Source organism: Alosa pseudoharengus, unplaced genomic scaffold (genome assembly GCF_046254945.1).
Source record: "Alosa pseudoharengus isolate Yale_2024_CS ecotype anadromous, Long Island Sound unplaced genomic scaffold, YU_APseudo_1.1 YU_APseudo_1.1_scf_10, whole genome shotgun sequence".
Taxonomy (NCBI): Eukaryota; Metazoa; Chordata; class Actinopteri; order Clupeiformes; family Clupeidae; genus Alosa; species Alosa pseudoharengus.
This window is the reverse complement of record NW_027468565.1, coordinates 16704323-16725492: the sequence shown is the minus strand read 5'-3', so window position 1 is coordinate 16725492 and position 21170 is coordinate 16704323. Positions and strand designations below refer to the sequence as shown.

The window sequence follows — 21170 nt, the reverse complement described above, 5'->3', positions numbered from 1 at the left end:
AAAGCTCGCACCACACACACCAGCAGAGCCACTACTTAATGTGACTCACTCTTTGGTGGGTGAGTTGGGAGGGTGGTGGTGGGAGGTGGGGGGTGGCATTTTTGAGGGGGCGTCCTTTTCTGCTGCGCCTGCACCTGCCCCAGCTAATGAGGGGCTAATGATACAGTGACAGTCGGAGGAAGGAGAAAAGGATGTGCAGAGAAGAAGGGAAGAGGAAAAGAAAGACAGCCCATCCCCCACCTCAACCCCCCCACCACCACCACATGCTTGCTCGTCTCCTGTCTCTCAAACTCAAATTAATTAGATCTTCATTGGACCTCTCGCTTTCTCCCAGCCCTGTCTGTGGACACGTTTGATGCGTCAATGCCCATTCACTCCCGATGTGGGATTGGTCCGGTGTGTTGGTGTCGGGGTGTGGGGTCGCGCTAGGCCCTTCACCTCATGCTAACGCTGTAATTGGCAGCTGTGCTTTTTGATATCAGGGCCGTGAAAGGGCCGAGGCTCCAGAGATCATAAGGGGAGAAATCACAGACTTGGAGAGTCTGAATGGGGATGGTGATGATGCTTCGAGAGAGTTGCGGATGCCTTCTAATCACGGGCGGCTGCGCTGCTCGTCTTTGTGCCGGACGGCTAATGTCCATGTCAGACAAAAGATGCCAAATGTTTGCTCGGCCGTTGTTTTGGTGTGCCAATTGAAAGCATTAATGAACTATATAAATACGTGTGCATCAAAGCAGGCTAAGTAACAAAAAGTCAAGCAAAAGCAAAACAATGGCTCATAAAATCAATGGTTGATTTTAATTATTTCAGATTATTTTTCAAAGGATTTGATCCTAATCCTGGTTTATATGACTGAAAAAAAAAAATCAAATCAGATGTTTGGGAAATCATATTTGACCAGCTTATCTGTGCCAGCAGAAGACCCTAGAACTGAGCACCTGTTGCAATAGCAGGCATGTAGTGGTGGGAAGGCTTGCTCTGACCCTTGGCTCAACCCAAATACTGCATGTAACATCCCGTCAGACATCAGACACAGCACTAGATGTACTAGATGTGTTTATAGTCTGTTCAGATGTGTGTAAGGTGTCAGAAGCCCATGTTCCAACTAGATCATCTCTGCTATTATGCCTCTCTAATAGGTTATACATTAGGTTACACTGTTGGCCATGTAGATGTGCTTAAATAAGTGGGGTAGCAGGTAAAGATGAGCTTTGATGAGTTTTGCATTGTTTTTGCATTTTTTCTCCGGTATCAAGTTTCAAAAGTAATTTAGCTCAGTTTATAAAATCATAGGAGATATGTTAGAGAAGTTCACAGGTGGATTAACAAAAGTGTACCTCTGAGAGTCTGAGCCTTGGGGTGAAATTTAACCAACGTTTCATCTTACTCCCTCATACATTAGTGCTGCATTCTACCGGTGAGTGAAATGGGATATTTCATATTAGATGTACCGTAACAGCTGTCATGCCACATAATTACAGAAGAAAATGAGACATCACAGTTGTTTATGTTAATGTACAATTAAATAGCCGTATCATTCTTGTTTTGCCATTTTGAATAGCATTTTTTGTACATGTGAAATATTACACTAGTTGACAGAATATACTCAAAGCAGTGTTCCTGTATATATGGTCATAGAACGGAGAGACACTTGTTGTTCCCACTGGCCACCCAGGCTGTTCATGGTGTAGTTTTTTAATTCAACTCATTATTTCACCCAGGGCCGGTCAAACACAAACCGAAAACTATTTAAACTGCTAAACTGCTGACACTGCATGTTCTGAACCCCAGCTGGTCAAATAGTCGCTGCCAATCGTATGTATTAGTTTGTCTTACCATTGTGAACTGCACTGCAGTGCCACTACTTGAGTATTTTAGTATGTTTATTGTTTGACATGTTATGTCTGACATTTTCCTTTTGTGAAAATGAATTGAATTTAATTAAATTAATTTAATTGTTTGTTGGGCATGTTTCTATTGCACATTTCAGTCTTCCATTCCTAGATGGTCCTACTAATGAGCTATAGCTACACACTCAAGAGGTCAAAGCTGCAAGTGCATGCAGTGTGTGTGTGTGTGTGTGTGTGTGTGTGTGTTCTCATGCAGAGTATCTTTGGCTCTGAAGAGTCTTGCTATCTGTGCATGTGTTGGGACTTGTACAGGTTTCCTTGCAGCGCCCCCCCCCCATCACTCTCACACAACCTCACTTACTCATGCATTCACTCTCTCTCTCTTTCTCTCTCTCTCTCACTCACTCACTCTGTCTCTCTCAACTCTCTTCACTCTTATCCTCTCTCCGTCCAACTCTCCAACTCTGTCTTCTTCTGGCTTCTCTCTCACCCACCCTTTCTCTCTCTCTCCCTCTCCCTCTCTCTCTTTCTCTCTCTCTTTCTCTCTCTCCCCCATGGTTCCATTCATATTCTAATCACAGCTTTCTCTTCTCCAGCTCACAGGCACTCCATCAGAGCCTCCCAGCCTCGGGCTTTGCACTTTTACTTCCCTCTTTTGTGGCCACTGCTCTCCTCCCAGGCACACTCAAATAAGGTTGCCTCAGAGGGAGAGAGAGTCCCCCCGCCACCCCTCCGGATCAGTGTGCGCCAAACTCTGTGAGAAGTCGAGCGAAAGTCCAAAAAACGTCCCCCCCCCCCCCCAAAGTTCTGCCCGGGCTACCTTCCCCTACGAGGGACGTATTGAAAAAGTGGATTCAGTGAGGAGAGAAAGCGTCATGGAAAAGAGCTGTGAGGATGGCACCACTTTTTTTTGCTTACAACTGCTGAAGAGAGGATTTAAATGGAGCACCTCCAAACTGAAATGTCTATGTTCACAGATGTCCCGGTTCGTAGGCATGGAGGAGTAGGACACAGACATCAAGCAAAAGTCTGTAAAATGTGACTGGAGACTTAAAAACTTGAGGGCGCTGGAAGTGTGAGTGAAAGTGTGTGTGAGAGTGAGAGAGAGAGTGAGAGAGAGAGGAGGGGGTATGAAAACGTATTAAATGCTATAATGGAAGACGGGGAGGCCACAGTGCAAGGATTGCGTAGATCTAAGCCTCTTTTTTTCTGTGGAGGCAGCCTTTCTTATTCAAAACAGCCCCACAAAAGGCCTCCAGTGAGCCCTGCCACATCCCCATCTGACTCGCAGCCATTCATCAGCCTCCCAGCCTATCAATGACATGCCCCCATCAGGGCTCCTATAAAACCACAGCCTTTCCCATGAAACATCAGCAAACATTTTGACGGCTCTGGCTTTTCCCCCCGCTGGATTTCTGGAGACTCTGACCCCCCTCTCCCCATCCCGCCCCACCCTTGTCCCCACCTCCTCCGGGTCCTCCGGCTGCCCAACGCCAGCCTCTCAGCTCTCTCCTCTCTCTGCGCTCTCTCTCTCTCTCTCTCTGTCTCTCTCTGTCTCTTCCCCCATGCTCCTGTGCCGTGGTCAGCAGCAGGCTGAGAGAGAGAGACACGCCGGCGGACGGTGGACAGTGGACGGAGAGAGAGGCACTGACACTCGCTGTAGAGGGGGCAGCCCCTTACCAGAACGCTGTGGTGGTGCTGCTGCTGTTGTTGTTTTCTTTTCCCCGCCGGAGGAGCGCGAACGCTGTGGATGGGAAGAGGATGCATTGTGGGCTGCTGGAGGAGCCGGATATGGATTCCACAGGTTGGTCCATCTACTCTCTCTCCCTGGGGGCCGGGATGCGTTGGAAAGCTTGAGAGAGCTGACTAGGAGGTCTCTGGAGCTCATGGATGCTGGGGCCTGGAAGCTTGGGACCTCATCTCTGAAATCAAAGATTTTGGGGTGTATTCAACTATATATATATATATATATTTAAAATTAAGGTTACATATGAGTGTTATTGTCATAGCTGAGAGGAGCAAGGGACTTTGATCCTGACAAACAAGTCTGTTCTATTATTTTAAAGAATGCAAGGATCTATATCGTTCTGAAAGAATGTTGGCCATTCAGAAGCAGAAATGCATGACACAAAAACAAAGTTTGGATGCAAAAGGAATTTAATGTCAGGTTTGAATCGGTTTGAATCGCTTTGGCACACAACATGATCCCATCCTGGACCGAGGCCGGAACCAAGTTTGTTTATGGTGCACCTGCTTGTAAAAGTTAAGCAAGTTAGTAGTCTATGCCGCAGAATTTTGAGCGTAGGTCGTTAAATTCGAATAAAACTTTTGAATTTCAATGTATTTTTAATGTTCCTTAAATGCTGCAACATTAACACAAAAAATCTTGCGATTTAGACAATTATTTTAGCGCATTTGGATTTTGACACTGGCCCAAGGCTAGTGCGCACAATAGTTGGCTCCATCTCACTATAAACAGTCTAATTGGGAGGAGTGAATTCTGTGAGATTATAAATTGTTCGTCAGCCTAGTTAAAAAAAAAAAATCTAAATAGTTTACAAATTATCTTCCTAATGACTTGTTCAACCGTTTATTTCTTTCATTCTTTAATTCGACGGAACACAAGACGACTAATTTAAGGGGGCATTCCAACAAATGGTCCTAGATCCGTCTCAGCTTTAGATGGAATTTAATCCAATTATTTTGAGCTCTACTTTAACTGTGCATGCGATCAATGATTCAATTAGCTTATACCTCTATCTACATTCATAGACTGACAATAAAACACCATGGTAAAATTTATTTCATCAGTTTGTCTGGTCGAAATCTGATACAGCCTTTTAAAAAGACAACAAATAAATGTAGCCTACATTCAATGCATATGGCTATTTATATTGCAGTGTATCCGCCACTGAGTATGGTTGTTAATATAAAACAATATTCTAATAGGCTAGATCCAATTATATTAGGAAAATAACATGACCTAAGGACATTTGGCGATATTTTGTTATCAGGTAGCCTAATCTAGGCGTTGACTTAATACAATTTGAGAAAATATATTTGCCAAATCTGTGTTTATGGGGGAGGAGACTAAATTAATTTGAGATTAAAATTGTAAATGTGAAGTGTAGCCAATTATTGATGAACGGAATTGAAGATAAAACACAAAATATAGATGCTATAGTTTCAGAGTAGCATATGGGCTGTAAACTAAACTGAAAGGTTGGCTTTAAGCATGGCCTATTGCCGAATTTTGACAAAAGTCTCAGTGACAGCACAGTTTGCGAAGCCCTCTGGATTACCAAATATTTTAATAATTTCTGTGGTGAGATAAAGTATTAGTCCTATTGACCTATACTTAACACCTATTTAAATCCTCTTAGTCTAGTCTTTACTATGATGAATAGTTTTGCAAAGGTTTATCCACTAAAAGTCCAAAGTTTCCAAAGTTCTCCTCTGAACTTTAACCTCTTCTGTTGGAACAACCGGAACTCGTTGCTTTGCCACAGTTCAGCTTGGCAACCGCTGCCATGGCAATAGTTGTTGCAACCAGTGCGGGTCTAAGGTAGGCCCAAAGTCTACCCAAACATCGCCAGTGTTAATAATTGTTTCTGCCACTAGAGAGAACACCAGTCGCGCCATGTAGTAAAAATAATAAGAATGAACAAAGAACGCGCGTATGGCGCAGAACAGAACCTAGTTGAACATGCGCGCTCTTGAATGCTCCCTTCAGAACAATGCAGGATTCCTGCCGTTCTGATGAAAACATTTCAAACAGAGTCCCAGCTGTTTTAAATCACACTTGTGTATGGACTATAAATTGTTGTCAAATTGTCCCAACTCGTGTAGTTGTGAGACCATGTTGCTATAGGTAATTTCTTAATATTGTATAATTTCCTGGTATGGTTTTTAATTCGTAGATGGTTTCAGTAAGGCCTAACAGTTGAACCATCAAAGCACTTCATGGTGAAGTGTCATTCAACACAGTGCAGTGTAATTATGCAAATATAACCCACCTCAGAGCGCACCGTTAGCCATGCACCTGTTGCCGATTTGATTATAAACCCGCTGATAGCTGCATTGCAGAATTCCTTCACAATCCAGCGATGTCAGTTTGTTGTTTCAGTTATTAATTCCCTTGAGATTTCATCTGACCCCAAAACCTTGTCACCCCTCTCCAGAGAGTTGGATTGAGAGATGCCTCAATGAGAGTGAGAGCAAGCGCTACTCCAGCCACACGTCCCTGGGGAATATGTCCAATGATGAGAGTAAGACCACCTCAACACAGTCGACATCAAAACAACCGCTCCTATGATTTCTCGAAAGTAACCAATATAGGCTAATGCAATTCCTGAAATAAGATATTTTCTGTGTAGTATGTTTGAATGATTTAAATATATCTAAACTTTTTTTCTGTGGTTACTTTCTTTTAGAAATATGCTCTTCTGTCTTAAATCAGCAAGCAGCAAAATATTTAAAACATATAATACTGCAAATTATTTTCTTTTTACTAAATTTAGCTATCTAAAATTAATGCCATGATTGTATGCACTTTAATGAATCAATGACCCCAAAACTTTCAAACTGAAGATGGCTGTTAACCAAATAATGTTGTACTAATGGCATAATGTTAGATGATATGGTGTGGAATTTGATCACCTGGACAACCAGTGTATTTCCTCAACTAGCACTAGGTTATGGTTTCCTCAGCTGATTCTGTGTTTGTCTTCCCCCCACACAAGATGAGGAGAAAGAGAACAACAGAGCGTGTAAGCGTCACTCCACGCCAGCCACTCTGCAATGGTAAGTGGCCATCTTACATTCACTGCCTGTGTCGTGCTCCATGCTAATGCTGTCTGTTTGGGCCAGTGACATGGAGACATAGAGAGAGAGAGTGAGAGAAAGAGAAAGAAAGAAAGAGAAAAAACCCAAAAGGGTAACAAACTTAAGTCATATACTCTGATGAACAAGGTATTCTCTCCTGAAGCCAGAATTCATTTTTGGAGACTTAATCAGCTGTGTTGGGAAGCAGTTAGTTATTTTGTGCCTTGTAGTCTTGTTTGTATTCCTTTTTTTGTGACTGACAGCCACGATCATCCCATTTTGGACTTTGCAGAAGAAAACTCCCCTTTCTGGCAAACTGCCCAGCTTGTATTTGCCGTGAGAAGATCAGCAGCGTAGTTGAGTTGAGCTTAGAGAAGCAACAGGAGGCAAGGTGAAGACATGGGTCATGAAATGGGATGATCTTAATTTCGTTCTGGACATTAACTTTTTGGATCCAAAGGAATCCACTAGACATTCCTCAAAGAAACATTAAGAAGAGATTTAAAGATGATCATGTATGAGTTTACATTACATTACAACTTCAATGTCTATTATATGACTCACAGTCTGTATAGACTGTTCTGGTAAGAATTAATCTTTCATTTAATTTATGAATGACCTGAGTATAGCACAGGTCTCATGCCATGCATGTGTTTTTTACTGTCACTGTCACTATAATAATTATAGTATACTTAGAAATGTAAAAATTCTTCTCAAATGTATTTGCCCAGGCCATTATTGGAAGGTTCAGCACATTTTATCCACACTACATTTATTGACCATAATTTAAAAGGAAAATGAATATGCTATGATGAAGCAATGGCCAATTGAAATATTAGATTGGAATTTCTGACTAGTAACTGTCAGTATGAATGTGAGCACTGTTATACGTTTGCAGCATTGTAAACAATATGTTCATATCCAATCCTATAATTTAAATGTTTAAGTTATGACAACATGCATTTTGAGTGATATATTTGAACTTTTCAGTGAACATGATCTAAGTGTCCACTGGTCTGACATGGTGTGTGTGTGTGTGTGTGTGTGTGTGTGTGTGTGTGTCCAGGCTGGAGGAGAACTATGAGATTGCAGAAGGAGTGTGCATCCCTCGCAGCGCACTCTACATGCACTACCTGGACTTCTGCGAGAAGCACGACTCCCAGCCGGTGAACGCAGCCAGCTTTGGCAAGGTGAGCAGCTACTCACTGCTTAGTGGCACCATTTTTCCTAATTGATATTTTTTTCTAAAAAGGGGAAAAACATTTAGCTTGAAACTAAGGTCTTCTCAAGACTAAACTGGAACAAACAAGGAATTTACAAACAACAAGGGTTTACAAGGAATAGCAGGATTTTAGGACCACTGCAGGATAACTCTTGCTATGTGATTTCTAGGTAGACACTGACATTTTGGTTATATTCAAAACCTGTGAGATCAATCATTTTAACATGAAAACATCTGGATATTTCATATAGTGCAGTTTGTCGCAATGTTGATGAGATGTATCGGCTAATTGTCTGCTGTCAAACCTGAAATAAAAGCAAGAAATGGCAGGAACAATGACAAACATGAGTGGCCTGCCACAACCAAATGTCTGCGCAAACCTTTTGGGTGGACAGTCCTAACCCTAGAGACACCATCTCCTCTGTTCCCACAACCCCTCAGCCCACCTACCCCACCGTCAGACACCCCCCATCACACCCCTGTTGCCCCCCCCCCCCTGCCCCTCCCAGCCCCTGTCGGAGGATATTGAAAAAGAGTGGGGGCTTGGATTAATGTGTAATTAAAGGAAATTTGGAAGGGTGAGATGTTGCGGAATGTTAGATCAGTGGCCGGAGCAGCGAGGGGTATCCTTTGGGGAGGCTCCATTGATTCAGGACAAAAAGCAGAGAGGGAGCCCGGGCTCATTTATCAAACGGGGCCTGACACAAACTTCACAGCTTGGCCTCTTTTTTCATCCCACACAATAGAGAGCTCCACTGTTTGCTAAAGTTTCTGGGCCGGGAGCTGGGCCGAGGAGCCAGTCTTATGCACACATGCACGCACACACACACACACACACACACACACACACACACACACACACATACACACACACACAAAAGAGACGACTTCCAATTTTTTAAATGAAAATATTCAAGAGAGACAATCTTCCATGCTTTCCAACAGTGACAATTGAGAAATATTCCGATAGTCTGCAGTTGAACAGCTGTTCTGTTCAGCTACCTGATCCTTTTGTTAGCACTTTAATTGTCAATATTTTATTCTCAATATTTACAGTTTGCTTTTCATTCTAAAACAAGAACAAACAAAAAAATGTATCATTCTGCTAAACAGATCATAAGGCAACAGTTCCCTCAGCTAACCACGCGGAGACTTGGAACCAGAGGCCAGTCAAAGTAAGCCAACTCTCTCCTGTGCTTTCCATGCAAATCACACTACTTGCCCTTTTTTAGTTTCTGTTCTCTTCTGTTGTAAAATTAGACCAAATAAGTGTACAACATGACATGCTTTACAACGCAGGAGAAAACAGAATGCCTGTCCTGTGTGAGATTGGAGAGTTTAGTTTTAGTTCTAAGCCTGTCACTTTGTGCCTGGTTTTGTTTTTGTTCTAAGCCTGTTGCTGTGTTTCTGCTCTTTGTCTCAGGTACCACTACTACGGCATCGCCGTGAAGGAGAGCTCGCAGTACTACGATGTGATGTACTCCAAGAAGGGCGCAGCATGGGTGAACGAGACGGGCAAGAAGGAGGTGACCAAGCAGACAGTGGCGTATTCACCGCGCTCCAAGCTTGGGACGCTCCTGCCAGACTTTCCAAATGTCAAAGACCTAAATCTGCCTGCAAGCCTGCCAGAGGAGAAGGTAAACAGGACCCTAAAATGCTCAGCCACTACACACACACACACATACACACACACACACACACACACACACACACACACACACCTCTTCTCAGACTAACATCCCTATCAAGTCCTACACACACACAGACACACACAAGCATACACATACACAGTCACTCTCCTTACAAACACACACACTTTCACTTACAAATACACCCACCCACACACACACCCACCCCCACACACACACACACACACACACACACACACACACACACACACACACTCTCACACCCCTCTGGCTGTTCCTTTCATCCGGCCTCCGGACCTGCCCCGCACTGCGCTGGGATTTAGAGAAGGACCTGGAGGATTTATGTGCTGGGTCCTCGCAAACTCTTAATCTTTTGGGGGCAGATAATAAGATCTCGCGTCAGACAAAGGACAGGCCCTAGCTGTCCGGCTTGAAAGAAAAGGCAGTAATTTTAAATGGTTTGTGGTGTTGCTGATCTCAAAAGCCTCCTTTTACACAGTGCAATGTACTTCTGGCATGGCTTGGTGGAAGGAATTTTACTTGTGCAAAGATCTTTGTGTTCTTAAGTATAGTGTATTTGTTCAATGTGGGAGTCATTTTTCTTTGTCACATTATATGTACTTCTGTTTACCTGTGTAAGGTCCAGATGGTATTAAATCAGATGACAATTATTATAAAGTATATTAACATGTAAATATTAAAAGCAACACCATGGAAGAATTGATATTTATGCCCCTTGGCATTTAATATTCAACGGCATGTAGTGCAAAGACAGTACCCAGTTCAAAAACCAACTAAATGGGTCATAATCCTACCTGACCAGCAATGTTACATACAGCAATATCAAACATCTGGGCACGCATTGGCAATGTCATTTTGTTTTTGGTATTATAAGTCATTGTACCATCAAAATGAGCTTGAAGCCTTCATTTGAGGGACAAAGAACTGCATTGTGTTGCTGTAAGTGTCAGAAAAGCCTCTTATGTGTATCAAACAAAGCACCTTGGCTGTAGACCGTTGTGTTTTCTTCTTTCAGGTCTCCACGTTTATTATGATGTACCGCACCCACTGCCAGCGGATACTGGACACGGTCATCAGGGCCAACTTTGATGAGGCAAGACGGTTTGTCTGTTCAGCTCATCTTTTGTGTTTCTTCTGTTTCTCTCCTCCTCCTCCTCCTAGCTACCACTTTGTAGCGCTTTATTTGCATGTGTTTGTTTATTTGTTTCATTATTTATAAGTTCACCAAAAGTCTTTTCTCTTTCTCACCTGTTACAATGTACCAGCTGTCTTTTTACATAAAATGTAACATAGTGTTTGTAACACTGGGTCGTGGTCGTCTGCAGGTCCAGAGTTTCCTGCTGCACTTCTGGCAGGGCATGCCACCTCACATGCTGCCCGTGCTGGGCTCCTCCATCGTGGTCAACATTGTGGGCGTGTGTGACTCCATCCTCTACAAGGCCATCTCCGGGGTCCTCATGCCCACTGTACTACAGGCACTGCCAGACAGGTGAGAGAAAGAGGGAGAGAGAGAGAGAGAGACAGAGAGAGAGAGAGAGAGAGAGAAGCTCTCCATGACTGGTGAGATTAAATTCTCCTCTAACTAATTGTAGTAGTGTCCTTTTGTTGTTAACTGATTAATAGCTGCATTGAACTCCACCACCTGGCTCCCAAAGAAGGGCAATTGTACTTAGCATATCAGGGGCTAATTTCCACATGATTAGTCACTTAATAAAACCATTAACAGATTAACATTAGCAGAGAGCCGAAACAAAAAAAAATGTAAATTGTAAGATTTCAAAGAGAAATTGTGAGAACTTTAGCTGAAATGTTTTCATTAATGCACTGTTTTTTTTTCTTTATGGTCTCCTTTCTACCAAGTTTGACGCAGGTCATTCGGAAATTTGCCAAACAGCTGGACGAGTGGCTGAAGATCGCGTTGCATGACTTGCCAGAGAACCTGAGGAACATCAAATTTGAGTGTATGTAGTTTTTTAACTCTTTAAAATGAATACATGCAAAGTGTGACACTCAAACAACCAAAGTAATTCTCACAGGAGTAAAACTAATTCATGTACATGTATGTCCTCATTCAGTGGCTCGAAGATTCTCCCAGGTTCTAAAGCGGCAAACGTCTTTAAACCACTTATGTCAGGTAAAGATTTGATTTACTTTTTATAATCTGTATGGAGATAAAGACAAAATATAGTAGGAATATAAAACATAATATGATTTCTATTTTATAAGTTATGTAATTGTCTCTGTTAATAATATTTTGCCCTCTTCGTCATACAGCTTGATCTCTGTTGATATATACAGTATGTTTGTGTGTTGTTGTTTCAGGCTTCACGGACGGTCATCCACAGTGCGGACATCACGTTCCAGATGCTGGAGGACTGGCGTAACGTGGACCTGAACAGCATCACCAAGCAGACACTCTACACGATGGAGGACTCGCGAGAGGACCAACGCAGACTCATCATCCAGCGTAAGCTACTCAGCAGCACTCGCACAGCAGATCGCCTCTAGCAGACAGCAGACAACAGAGGGCCATCACTGAGATTTAGCTCCTTTTATCAGAATTTTTAAATTAAATATTAGTTGAATACAGCCCATATTCATTTCCTGACATGCATGATTGTCCCATTATTCACTGTCTTTGACAGAATGGTGTGTGTGTGGCAGAGGAGCTTCATCTGCTGTGTCTTTTGGTTCATGATCACTTGGATGACATATATTGTGGAAAGCAAATGTCGAAACCAGCCATTTCAGTCAGTTAATATCCGTTTGAATAGCATTTTTCACTAGTCTAATACTTGTGATATTTTAATGGGTCAGATATATTCCTAATATCATCCTTAATCATTTTGACCTGAGCAACATTAACAAAATAAAAAATAGTTGGTATTCCTCTTTTCCAGGATCAGTAGCTTTTAACTTAGTTAGTTGGAGAGTTGCTCGGTCAGGTGTTGTTAGTTGGTTTGGTTGTAAATTAGGCTAGTGAATTTGTTCATATGTAAACAAGCTTCTGAAAATGGGCCATTTAATGGGGAGGAGGACAAAATTATGGCTTGAATTGTTGTTTTAGCACAATGAGCACTGCATGTTTTTACATGGTTTGTAATTGTTTGTTTAATCAGTATCCCTGTGGAATTAGAACTGGGTGTGAACTGGAGGGGATTCATTTGTGCATCTTGCTCAACATGCTTCAAACTCACATATAATATATGACAACAACACTAAAACATTCATTATCGATATGTGGCACACAAAATCACTGAGGATGAAAATCACCCTGTTTGATAGGAGTTTTAGGTTGAATGATTCTTTTAGTTTTGTATTTAGTTTAGAGGCTCTCAGGTCAGTGCTCGATCATTCCCACGACCACTAGAGTCAAGATTTCATTATGCAGACCGAAAGGTTAACCAGGTTCATCCACGTCCTGACACCCTGCCACAGCATTGCAAATTCATTTTAGCGTCGGCTCCTTCTAAATGACTAAAGGGGTTAAAGTTCACAGATTCATTTATGTCATTTCATAAAGACACATAGTTTGGAGTTCCTCTTGTGACACCCTTATTTCGTCATGTCTGATGTTTTAATCTGCAGTGAAACAATCAGCTTTGATTTAAAGAATTTATTGGTTTAGGACCACCACTAAGGACAGATTTGAGATATTGGCTTTAGCTAAATAAAAAATTAACTTTTCTCTCCATTGATGTTAGCGGACTGTGCCAGGGATCTGCCGCAGATGTGGCACGGATCTGGCAGGAGTTAGCTGCCATGTTGGTCAGTTTCTTGGCTGTGGCTCGGTCATTCTGAGCATGTCCAATGAGACTTGACATCTCTGCTTGGGCCCACTTGGCTCCCATCTCAGAGATCTCAAGCTGGATTTTATTCATCCTCTCAAAAGCTGATGAAGAGATTGTCACTAACTTCATTCTACTTCTCCGGTCAGTTTATCAAGAGTTTGATCGCTTGCTGGAAGACCAGTCGCCCATCGAAGCCTACATTGAATGGCTGGACTCCATGGTGGACAGATGTGTAGTGAAGGTGAGGTCTTTGAGTAGCAATCATGTCTTTCGCACTTTTTACCAACATCCATTCTGAATATGAGAATGTGTTTTTTTTCCAAAGGGATAAGCTAGGGAGCAGTCTTTTGTTTGAATGTATGGAGTCATCTCAATATAATTATTTCCTCAAAGAAAATATGGAAAATATTTGCCCATAAACTTAGCAATAAGTGTAAGAGATAAGAAATAAGAGAATCAATTTAAGCTTTCTTCTTATATAATATAGTCTTAGCCTGTACTATAAGCTTCACTTAGGCATTCTTGAGAGCCCAGCCTCAGTCAGACCCAGTGTGTTGGACTAGCCATTCGTTTAGTGTAATGCTTTTTAGAATGAGAGCTGTGCATGTGAATACCAACGGCGTCACCTTGTACTGACACCAAGGCACTTGTGATGCAATTCTCCAACTTAATGATGTCTTCATGGCCCCTATTTGCGTCCATTATGTTCCAGATATGGGCTTGTAAAATCCGGTCGCCATGGCGACGTCCTGGACTCGCCAGACAATAGTTGAATGGGAGGGCGTGTCCCCAGGGGCAAATCAAATAGTTGACTTGTTGACATGTTTGCCGTTCCTGGGGGTTAAGCCCCGGTGTGGACCTAGAGGTTAAAGCGACCCCTTCTTCACTCCTCCGAGCTCTTCTCCCCCCACCTCCTCCTCCTCCTCCTCTCCTCTGCTCTCCTCTCCTGTGTTATGGGGCTTTTCTCATGCTAATGTCTCCTCCAGGAGGCCGGGAAGCGCCCTGGGAGTCTGAGGAGGGTGGCCCAGCAGTTCCTGCTCATGTGGTCGTGTTTTGGGACGCGCGTGATCCGGGACATGACTCTTCACAGCGCACCCAGCTTCGGTAAGTCCAGCTGCCTGCAACACAATGGTGGGAGGACAGACTGGAGGTGTCATGAGTCAAATATGTGAGCACAAGAAGGGAATGGTCTCAGCCTTTTATCAGTTCTGTGACCTGTTAGGAACAAATGTGCAAACCTTAAATGTGCGAATTGTTTATTAACCTTGTAAGAACAGCTACCTCACCAGTCGCACCAGTTAATTAGCACACTCTGGTGTTGCATAGTTCAGTCCAGAGAAGCTGCATCCCATCTCCATGCTTCTCTCCCCATACACCAGTCAACAACTCCCACACAAGATGGCCGCTAGGCCAGGCTGTGGCCCAGTCTAACCAACTCGCCACTCGTGGCAAGAGTTCCTTTTTTAAAGAAAGGGAGAGAGAGAGAGAGAGAGAGGCATAAAAAGAGAGAGAGAGAGAGAGAAAGGAAGAAAGAATAAAAAAAGGCCCCCCTCCCCTTTGGACCTGTCTGTGAATATCAAAGACACAGCTGGTTGCAGTGTTTTGATAATGCAGCTCCCTGTACGAAAACAGCTAATTAACAAAGGCTGACCCCCCTCCTGAGTCTCCCCCCTTTTCTCCATTTTACGAGCCAGCAGTGCTGCGGACCGCGCGCTGAATAGCACTCCGTGTTTATTATGCGTGCGGGGAACTGCAGCCACCAACACAATGTGTAGATTGTGTCACGCTTCACCCAAACTCTCTCTCTTTCTCTCTCTCTCTCTCTCTCTCTCTCTCACTTTCTCTCTCTTTCGGCCCCCTCCTCACCAATTCATGGACTGGAGTGCAGGCAGTGACTTTGGAGGGGGTACAAACTTAAAAAACTATTTCAGCTGCAGTTTCTCTGTCCCTCAGGAGAACAGCCCAAAGATTCTGGTCAGCGGTTTGTGTCTAAACACATTTGTCACCACTGTTTTGTTGACACCTTTGTTTAGTTTCTGTGTACAATATCTTTACTTCATTGTTCCTCGTCATATTTGATTTGTTGATACTTTTCCATGATGAGCGATGGCAAAGAGATGAGGCGATGCATGTTCCCTTTCCATGCAAATGACCATATGACAATCCTATTATTTGGCTATTTTTAGTAGAATGACAATTAGCTAATCCAGTCATATGAAAATGTCTCACTCACTCACACATGGAAACATGCAGATGCATTGCACACACACACACACACATGTGCACTCATAAAAGCACACACACACACACACACACACACACACACACACACACACACACTCACACGCACACACACACTCACACGCACATAAGCAGTGTGTGTGGTTATGCTAATGTATGTTTGCTGTATTCTCCTCTGCAGGCTCGTTTCACCTGATCCACCTGATGTTTGACGACTACGTGCTGTACCTGCTGGAATCACTACACTGCCAGGAGCGCGCCAACGAGCTGATGAGGTCCATGAAGGGCGAGGCCAGCACAGGTGAGTCTAGTCCAGCCAGCACCACCAGCCTCCACTGGACAGGCTTCACCCAGTGGAAGAGCAACACAATGCCTTCTACCCAGTGCCTCTGGTCCTGATGGGCCATCACCATGTTAGAGGAGGGGGCTTGAAAACAAATTGGCACCACATACTTAATCAGTGCGGTGAACACTATTTTCTGCAAAACACGCAATCAATGTAAACTAGTAGTGTACCAGATGCAAGTACGTTTTTGTATCCTTATCATGTGAAAGCACAACAGTAAGCATATGTTTGATCCTCCTGGGCATCACTGACCTTTATGACCACTCCTCATAGCCGATCGAGTTGAAGACCTGATGCTGACAGAAACCACACCCTCGTCCCCTGCCGCCTACTCACCCGCCAAATCGGTCCTCTCGGTCGGAGTCCCGGCCCTCAGCTCGCCCACCTCTGCCCAGTCTCCGGAATATACCGGTGTGCCCGCTACCACAGGTAAACAGCCTAGCCTCTGCCGGACGTGGCTGGCTCCTCATGGAAATGTCTTTTTAGAGGAAATAATGAAAGTGAAAATGCATAAAACAATGCTAAGAGACGGTCATTACACCCATATAGTAACCTGATGTTAATGGCAAATATATGAAGTATCGTCAAGTTGTATCAGAGTTGAGGTGAATCTGGTCACTGCCTTTATATTATGGCTAAAAGCACAGCTGCAACACATGTGTTCCATATGTGTGTATTCTGTGTGTGTGTGCATGTGCCAGGTGCTGTTCAGTCATATACCTGGTCCCTTACGTACACAGTGACTACGTCGGGAGGCTCCCCACCTGAAGGCGGACCCCAGCTCTCCTGCATGCGCAGTGCCCCCTCCGTGACCCCTCCCACCGCCGGCCACCGCGTGCCAGTCTACCCACACCGGGATGAGCACGGGTGAGCACACACACACACACACACACACACACACACACACACACACACACACACACACACACACACACACACACACACACACACACACACACACACACACACTTACACAAAGATGTCATCACACCTGATGTTTTCTCTTTTACACACAGACACACTGGCACTAACAACTCTCAATCTTGTAAAATTGTTTGCAGAAAATATTCATTTATTCTTTACATTGTTGAAGTATTTTTTTTGTCAGTGTCTCAAGTTGTCATCACACATAGGATATTTTGGGCCGCTTTGAGACTCACTTGTTTCCCTTCTCTGCCTGCTTTAGCTACACGGGGAGCTACAACTACAGCAGCTACACAAACCAGCACCATCACCCGATTCAGAGCCAGTACCCCAGTCTGCCCCATGAAGCAGGCCTTCCTACACCCCTCCACTACCCTGCCTACCACCGCACGCCTGCACAGGTCAGTCTCTCTCTCTCTCACACACACACACACACACACATACACACACACACACACATACACACACACACACACACACACACACACACACACACACACACACTTTCAAATAATACATTATTTGTAAATTCACAATTGATCAACTAAATTTCTATGAGCATGTAGCCTCAGTGACAAAGTCATGTCAGTATCCTATACAATATTGGGAAGATCAGGCCTTATCTAGCACAGTATGCCACACATCTTCTTGTACAGGCCATGGCTCTATCCCAGCTGGACTGTCTCTGGAATCTGCACCTCGCTATCTTAATTTCATGATCTAGCTCTACGACTCCTCTTTTTAGCTTGTCTTTAACTAATTCATTCTTACAGAGTTGTGTTTGTATATGTTTATGTCTATTGTTATTATTCTATTGCATGTTATTTAGTCTATTACTAATATTGGTCATTTATATTTAGGCTAAAATAGTTTTTTTTGATTTTGGTGTTAATGTAATGTTTATTGATGGCATTGTAAGTCACTTTGGACAAAGCGTCTGCTAAGTACCATAAATATAAATTTGATTTGGGTAAATGTGTCACTAGCCAATAGTTGAGTGATGATCTGAATATCTCTCTTTCATAGCACAATGGTTTTAGTGATATTTTACCTAGTTGTAGGATATGTTAAATATAAATAGGCATGGCTACACACACACACACACACACGTCTTTGTGTTTTTATTTGTGGATGGCTCTGACTGTTTAGAGAGGTTTTACACAAGTGCTGAAGAGATTTATTAGTAATTTCTTTCATTCAGGAATGTTTATTTTTACAGTTTTACAGTCCAAATTAGTCTGTGGGGTCTGTCTTATTGAAAGATTGTGTGAAATTTGTGTAAAGGGGATAGGTAAATACCGGTATGCTTTGAAAAGAGATCTCGTAAGAAAGTGAGAATGAAAAATGGCCTAGAGGTCCAGATAAACACAAGCCTTTTCCAGAATCTCCTCGTATTTACCGTCACTCCCATATACATCCTTTTATCACTCTATAATGACATTTGTGTAAGTGTGTGTTTGTGTGTGTGTGTGTGTGTGCGTGTGTATTCATGGCTGGATAATGGAAGCTTGGTGTTGTGTATTCACCCTCTTTTGTCTTCTGGGAGTGTAAATTCCTGGGTGCCCTTTGAAAGGTTGAATTTTACGAGGCCCGTAAGTCAGGAAGGAATGTTAATATGGATGCTAATGACGGATGGGCTGGTTAGCTCGCTGGACGCAGGTGGCGCGAGGCTCTGGAGGTCTGTGGGGCTGACAGTATGCCGCCTGTGTTATTACCGAACGGCAGACTCCTGTGTGCACCGCACTGTAGGTCTCTCACCCACCAGCAGGTGGACGTCTCCACTAGTTAAGCAAACTGAAGGAGACATCCAAGCCCTGAAGATTGTTTTCACCCTCTTGGGTTTCCTTTGAGCCTGCTTGTAGTTTCTCTGTGACATCTTTGTTTGTTCTAAGAGCCTAGTAACTGATCCATGAGTGGTTGGATGTATATGAGTGTCTGTGTATACTCTGTGGAATGGTTAGTGTTGGATTTCTGGGCATTACTGACCATATGTAAAACTGCCCTTTGACAAATGAGCCAGATTTTAGTGAAAAAACAGTATAGTACATAGAAAAAAAACAGCCGTGGAAACAAATGATAGAGGAGATAAGTCATGTCTAATGAAAATGTTCTGGGTACAATGTATCCATGTTTCTCTGCATCAATTTGGGTACAATGTAGTGTACTCCCATTGCAGGGATCAGATCCTTACATCCTGTCAGTTGTATTGTTTTCTCTGCTCTTTCTTTTGCTACTAGTGCGTCAGCAGTTCAATGGAAACAATGAGGCAAACTAATGAAATAAGGAGAGAGAAAGAAAGAGAGAAAAGTTTGGGTTGAAAAATTGGGAGCTGGCAAGGATGTGTGTGTGTGTGTGTGTGTGTGTGTGTGTGCGTGTGCGTGCGTGTGTGCGTGCGTGCATGCGTTTGTGCGCGTGTGTGTGCGTCTGTGTGTGTGTGTGTGTGTGTTTGTGTGTGTGTAGGGGTCGCAGACACTGTCAGCCGTAGCGGGTGTTAGCTAGCTGACTCTCCCGATGGTAATTTCCTGTCGAGGGCCCTCCAGCACATACAGGCTTTGTGTGGAGCCAGGATCAGCTGGGCCTCAGTGCCTCTGGAACGGCCGGCTCACTGGCCCCTTCTCTTCTCCGCGCAGCGGAAGCCCCCAGTGAAAGGTGGCCTGGCCGCTGCCCAGCATGTGCCGGCCTAATGCTCCCCTCCCAATACACCCCCTTCATCCTCCACCCCCCACATCCAGGGCTCAATAGGGCTTCTTGCTCCCCCCCTCACCCTCAACCCCAGTCAGCGCTTGCGTCAGGGAGGAAAGGGGGAAGTGTGTTTATTAAAATATTGTTATTCAATAGTCTCTTTTCTGTGCACGAACAAGGGGTCAGTAAGCCTGCTGCCCTGCTCTCTGACCCTGCCTGACTCCCCTTTTCCGTCACACACAAGCCCATAATGGGGACGACTGTCGAGGACGTATATTTAGAACGAGAGGGTGAATCTTTTGCTCAGACTTATTTTTCCCCCTCTGCGATTTAAAATTAAATTGGGCACAATGCACAGGCTTTGTCCTGAGTTGGTCTGTGGAGAGGACAGGACAGTGATGGCACAAGTAAAGCGTTATGTAGGGGCGCTTTCGTGCATACAGTGCCTGTTTTAACCAGCACTTGTTTCCAATCTGGGCCTCTGTGTTTGTGGCTGGTAACCTATGGCAACAAAAATACTAGCAGCTGTCCACTCACTGAAGTCAAACTTTAGCTCAAACTTCACCTCATATGGATGTCAGCCTCCTCAGTGTCCTGTACACAAATTAGGATTCTTTTATTTTGCCAGTTGAAAGCTACTGATAGTATACTACTGAATATAAAAGTGTGACAAAAACATTTATAAAGCTGTTTTCTTGTCATTCCTGCTGCGGTGATTGTGAGTAAGGGAGGGCTTGACTCTCATATCACTCCTATGCATCCCATGAGTAACATTTCACTGCATCCTCCATCTCTACAGCTACACCATCTCTACAGCACATGTTTCCACTCTTCTGTGTGCGTCAGACAAGCCTCGTGCTGATACCTCTTATGCAACACCCTCGCTAAGCATCTTTTGTTTGACATACTTATCTGCTATATCTTGCATTAGCCTTTCTCCTTATACTTATCTGCTATATCTTGCACAGCCTTTCTCTGGAGAGAGAGTATACACTGTCCAGTGCACTAACCCATAACCCCCCCCCCCCCCATTGTTTGTTTTTGCAGTACCCTCTCAACAGTCCGATGGCCCGCATGGAGCCCTGCCTGATGGGCGGCACGTCCCGGCTGCACCCGTCGCCCGTGGCCCCGCGCTGGCCCGACCTGCCGGCCGCCAACGGCTGCTACTCCACCCCGCCCATGCACTCGTCCCGCTATGGCGCCGGCGCCGAGGTCTACGCGCCGCTGGCCCCGCGCCGCACCACCGACTACGAGCACGCGCAACACTTCCCCGGCTTCGCCTACATCAACGGCGAGGCCACCACTGGCTGGGCCAAGTAGAGAGGGCCGGGGGACAGCCTCTGGACAGCAGCGTCTCATCAGCCCTGTGTGTCAGGAATGTCCACCGCCTCCAGGAGGGGCCAGATGACAGGAGTGAGAGGTCGAGCCGTCCATCTCATCTGAGACAAGGCAGAGCCTCCAATTGTCGTCATCAAGGGAGAGGAGAGATATCTTGCCTGCAAACTCCCTTGACCCTGATTGTTTTCTTGGTTCTCTCTCCAGTGAGAATCACAATCTGTTTTGCTGTGCCTTTTTACATGCCCCCCCCCCGTGTCTTTATTAGTAGTGGGCTTTGGTCTG

At 44.2% G+C, this 21170-nt stretch overlaps 1 protein-coding gene across 2 annotated transcripts; it reads left to right on the top strand.

Moving 5' to 3' along the window:
* Positions 1–3611: 3611 nt before the first annotated feature.
* rfx4 (regulatory factor X, 4) lies at positions 3612–20870 on the top strand. Of its 2 annotated transcripts, none has more exons than XM_076300800.1 (18): positions 3612–3654; positions 6032–6118; positions 6593–6653; positions 7741–7864; positions 9010–9071; positions 9320–9533; positions 10582–10659; positions 10892–11055; positions 11427–11527; positions 11642–11700; positions 11889–12033; positions 13504–13598; positions 14344–14461; positions 15780–15899; positions 16218–16373; positions 16646–16811; positions 17131–17269; positions 20598–20870. In XM_076300800.1, the coding sequence occupies exons 1-18, from the start codon at positions 3612–3614 to the stop codon at positions 20868–20870; spliced, it is 2205 nt and encodes a 734-aa protein (XP_076156915.1). The 2 variants fall into 2 exon arrangements, with proteins under 2 accessions (XP_076156915.1, XP_076156906.1); XM_076300791.1 differs by having other exon boundaries at positions 6590–6653.
* Positions 20871–21170: the final 300 nt, after the last annotated feature.

What these genes read in the sequence shown, in the direction of transcription:
- rfx4 (XM_076300791.1), top strand. Translation starts at nt 3,612, where the DNA reads ATGCATTGTGGGCTGCTGGAGGAGCCGGATATGGATTCCACAG. An exon ending in ACGCCAGCCACTCTGCAATG is followed by an intron (nt 6,654 to 7,740) that starts GTAAGTGGCCAT and finishes GTGTGTGTCCAG; the next exon opens with GCTGGAGGAGAACTATGAGA. An exon ending in CTTTAAACCACTTATGTCAG is followed by an intron (nt 11,701 to 11,888) that starts GTAAAGATTTGA and finishes TTGTTGTTTCAG; the next exon opens with GCTTCACGGACGGTCATCCA.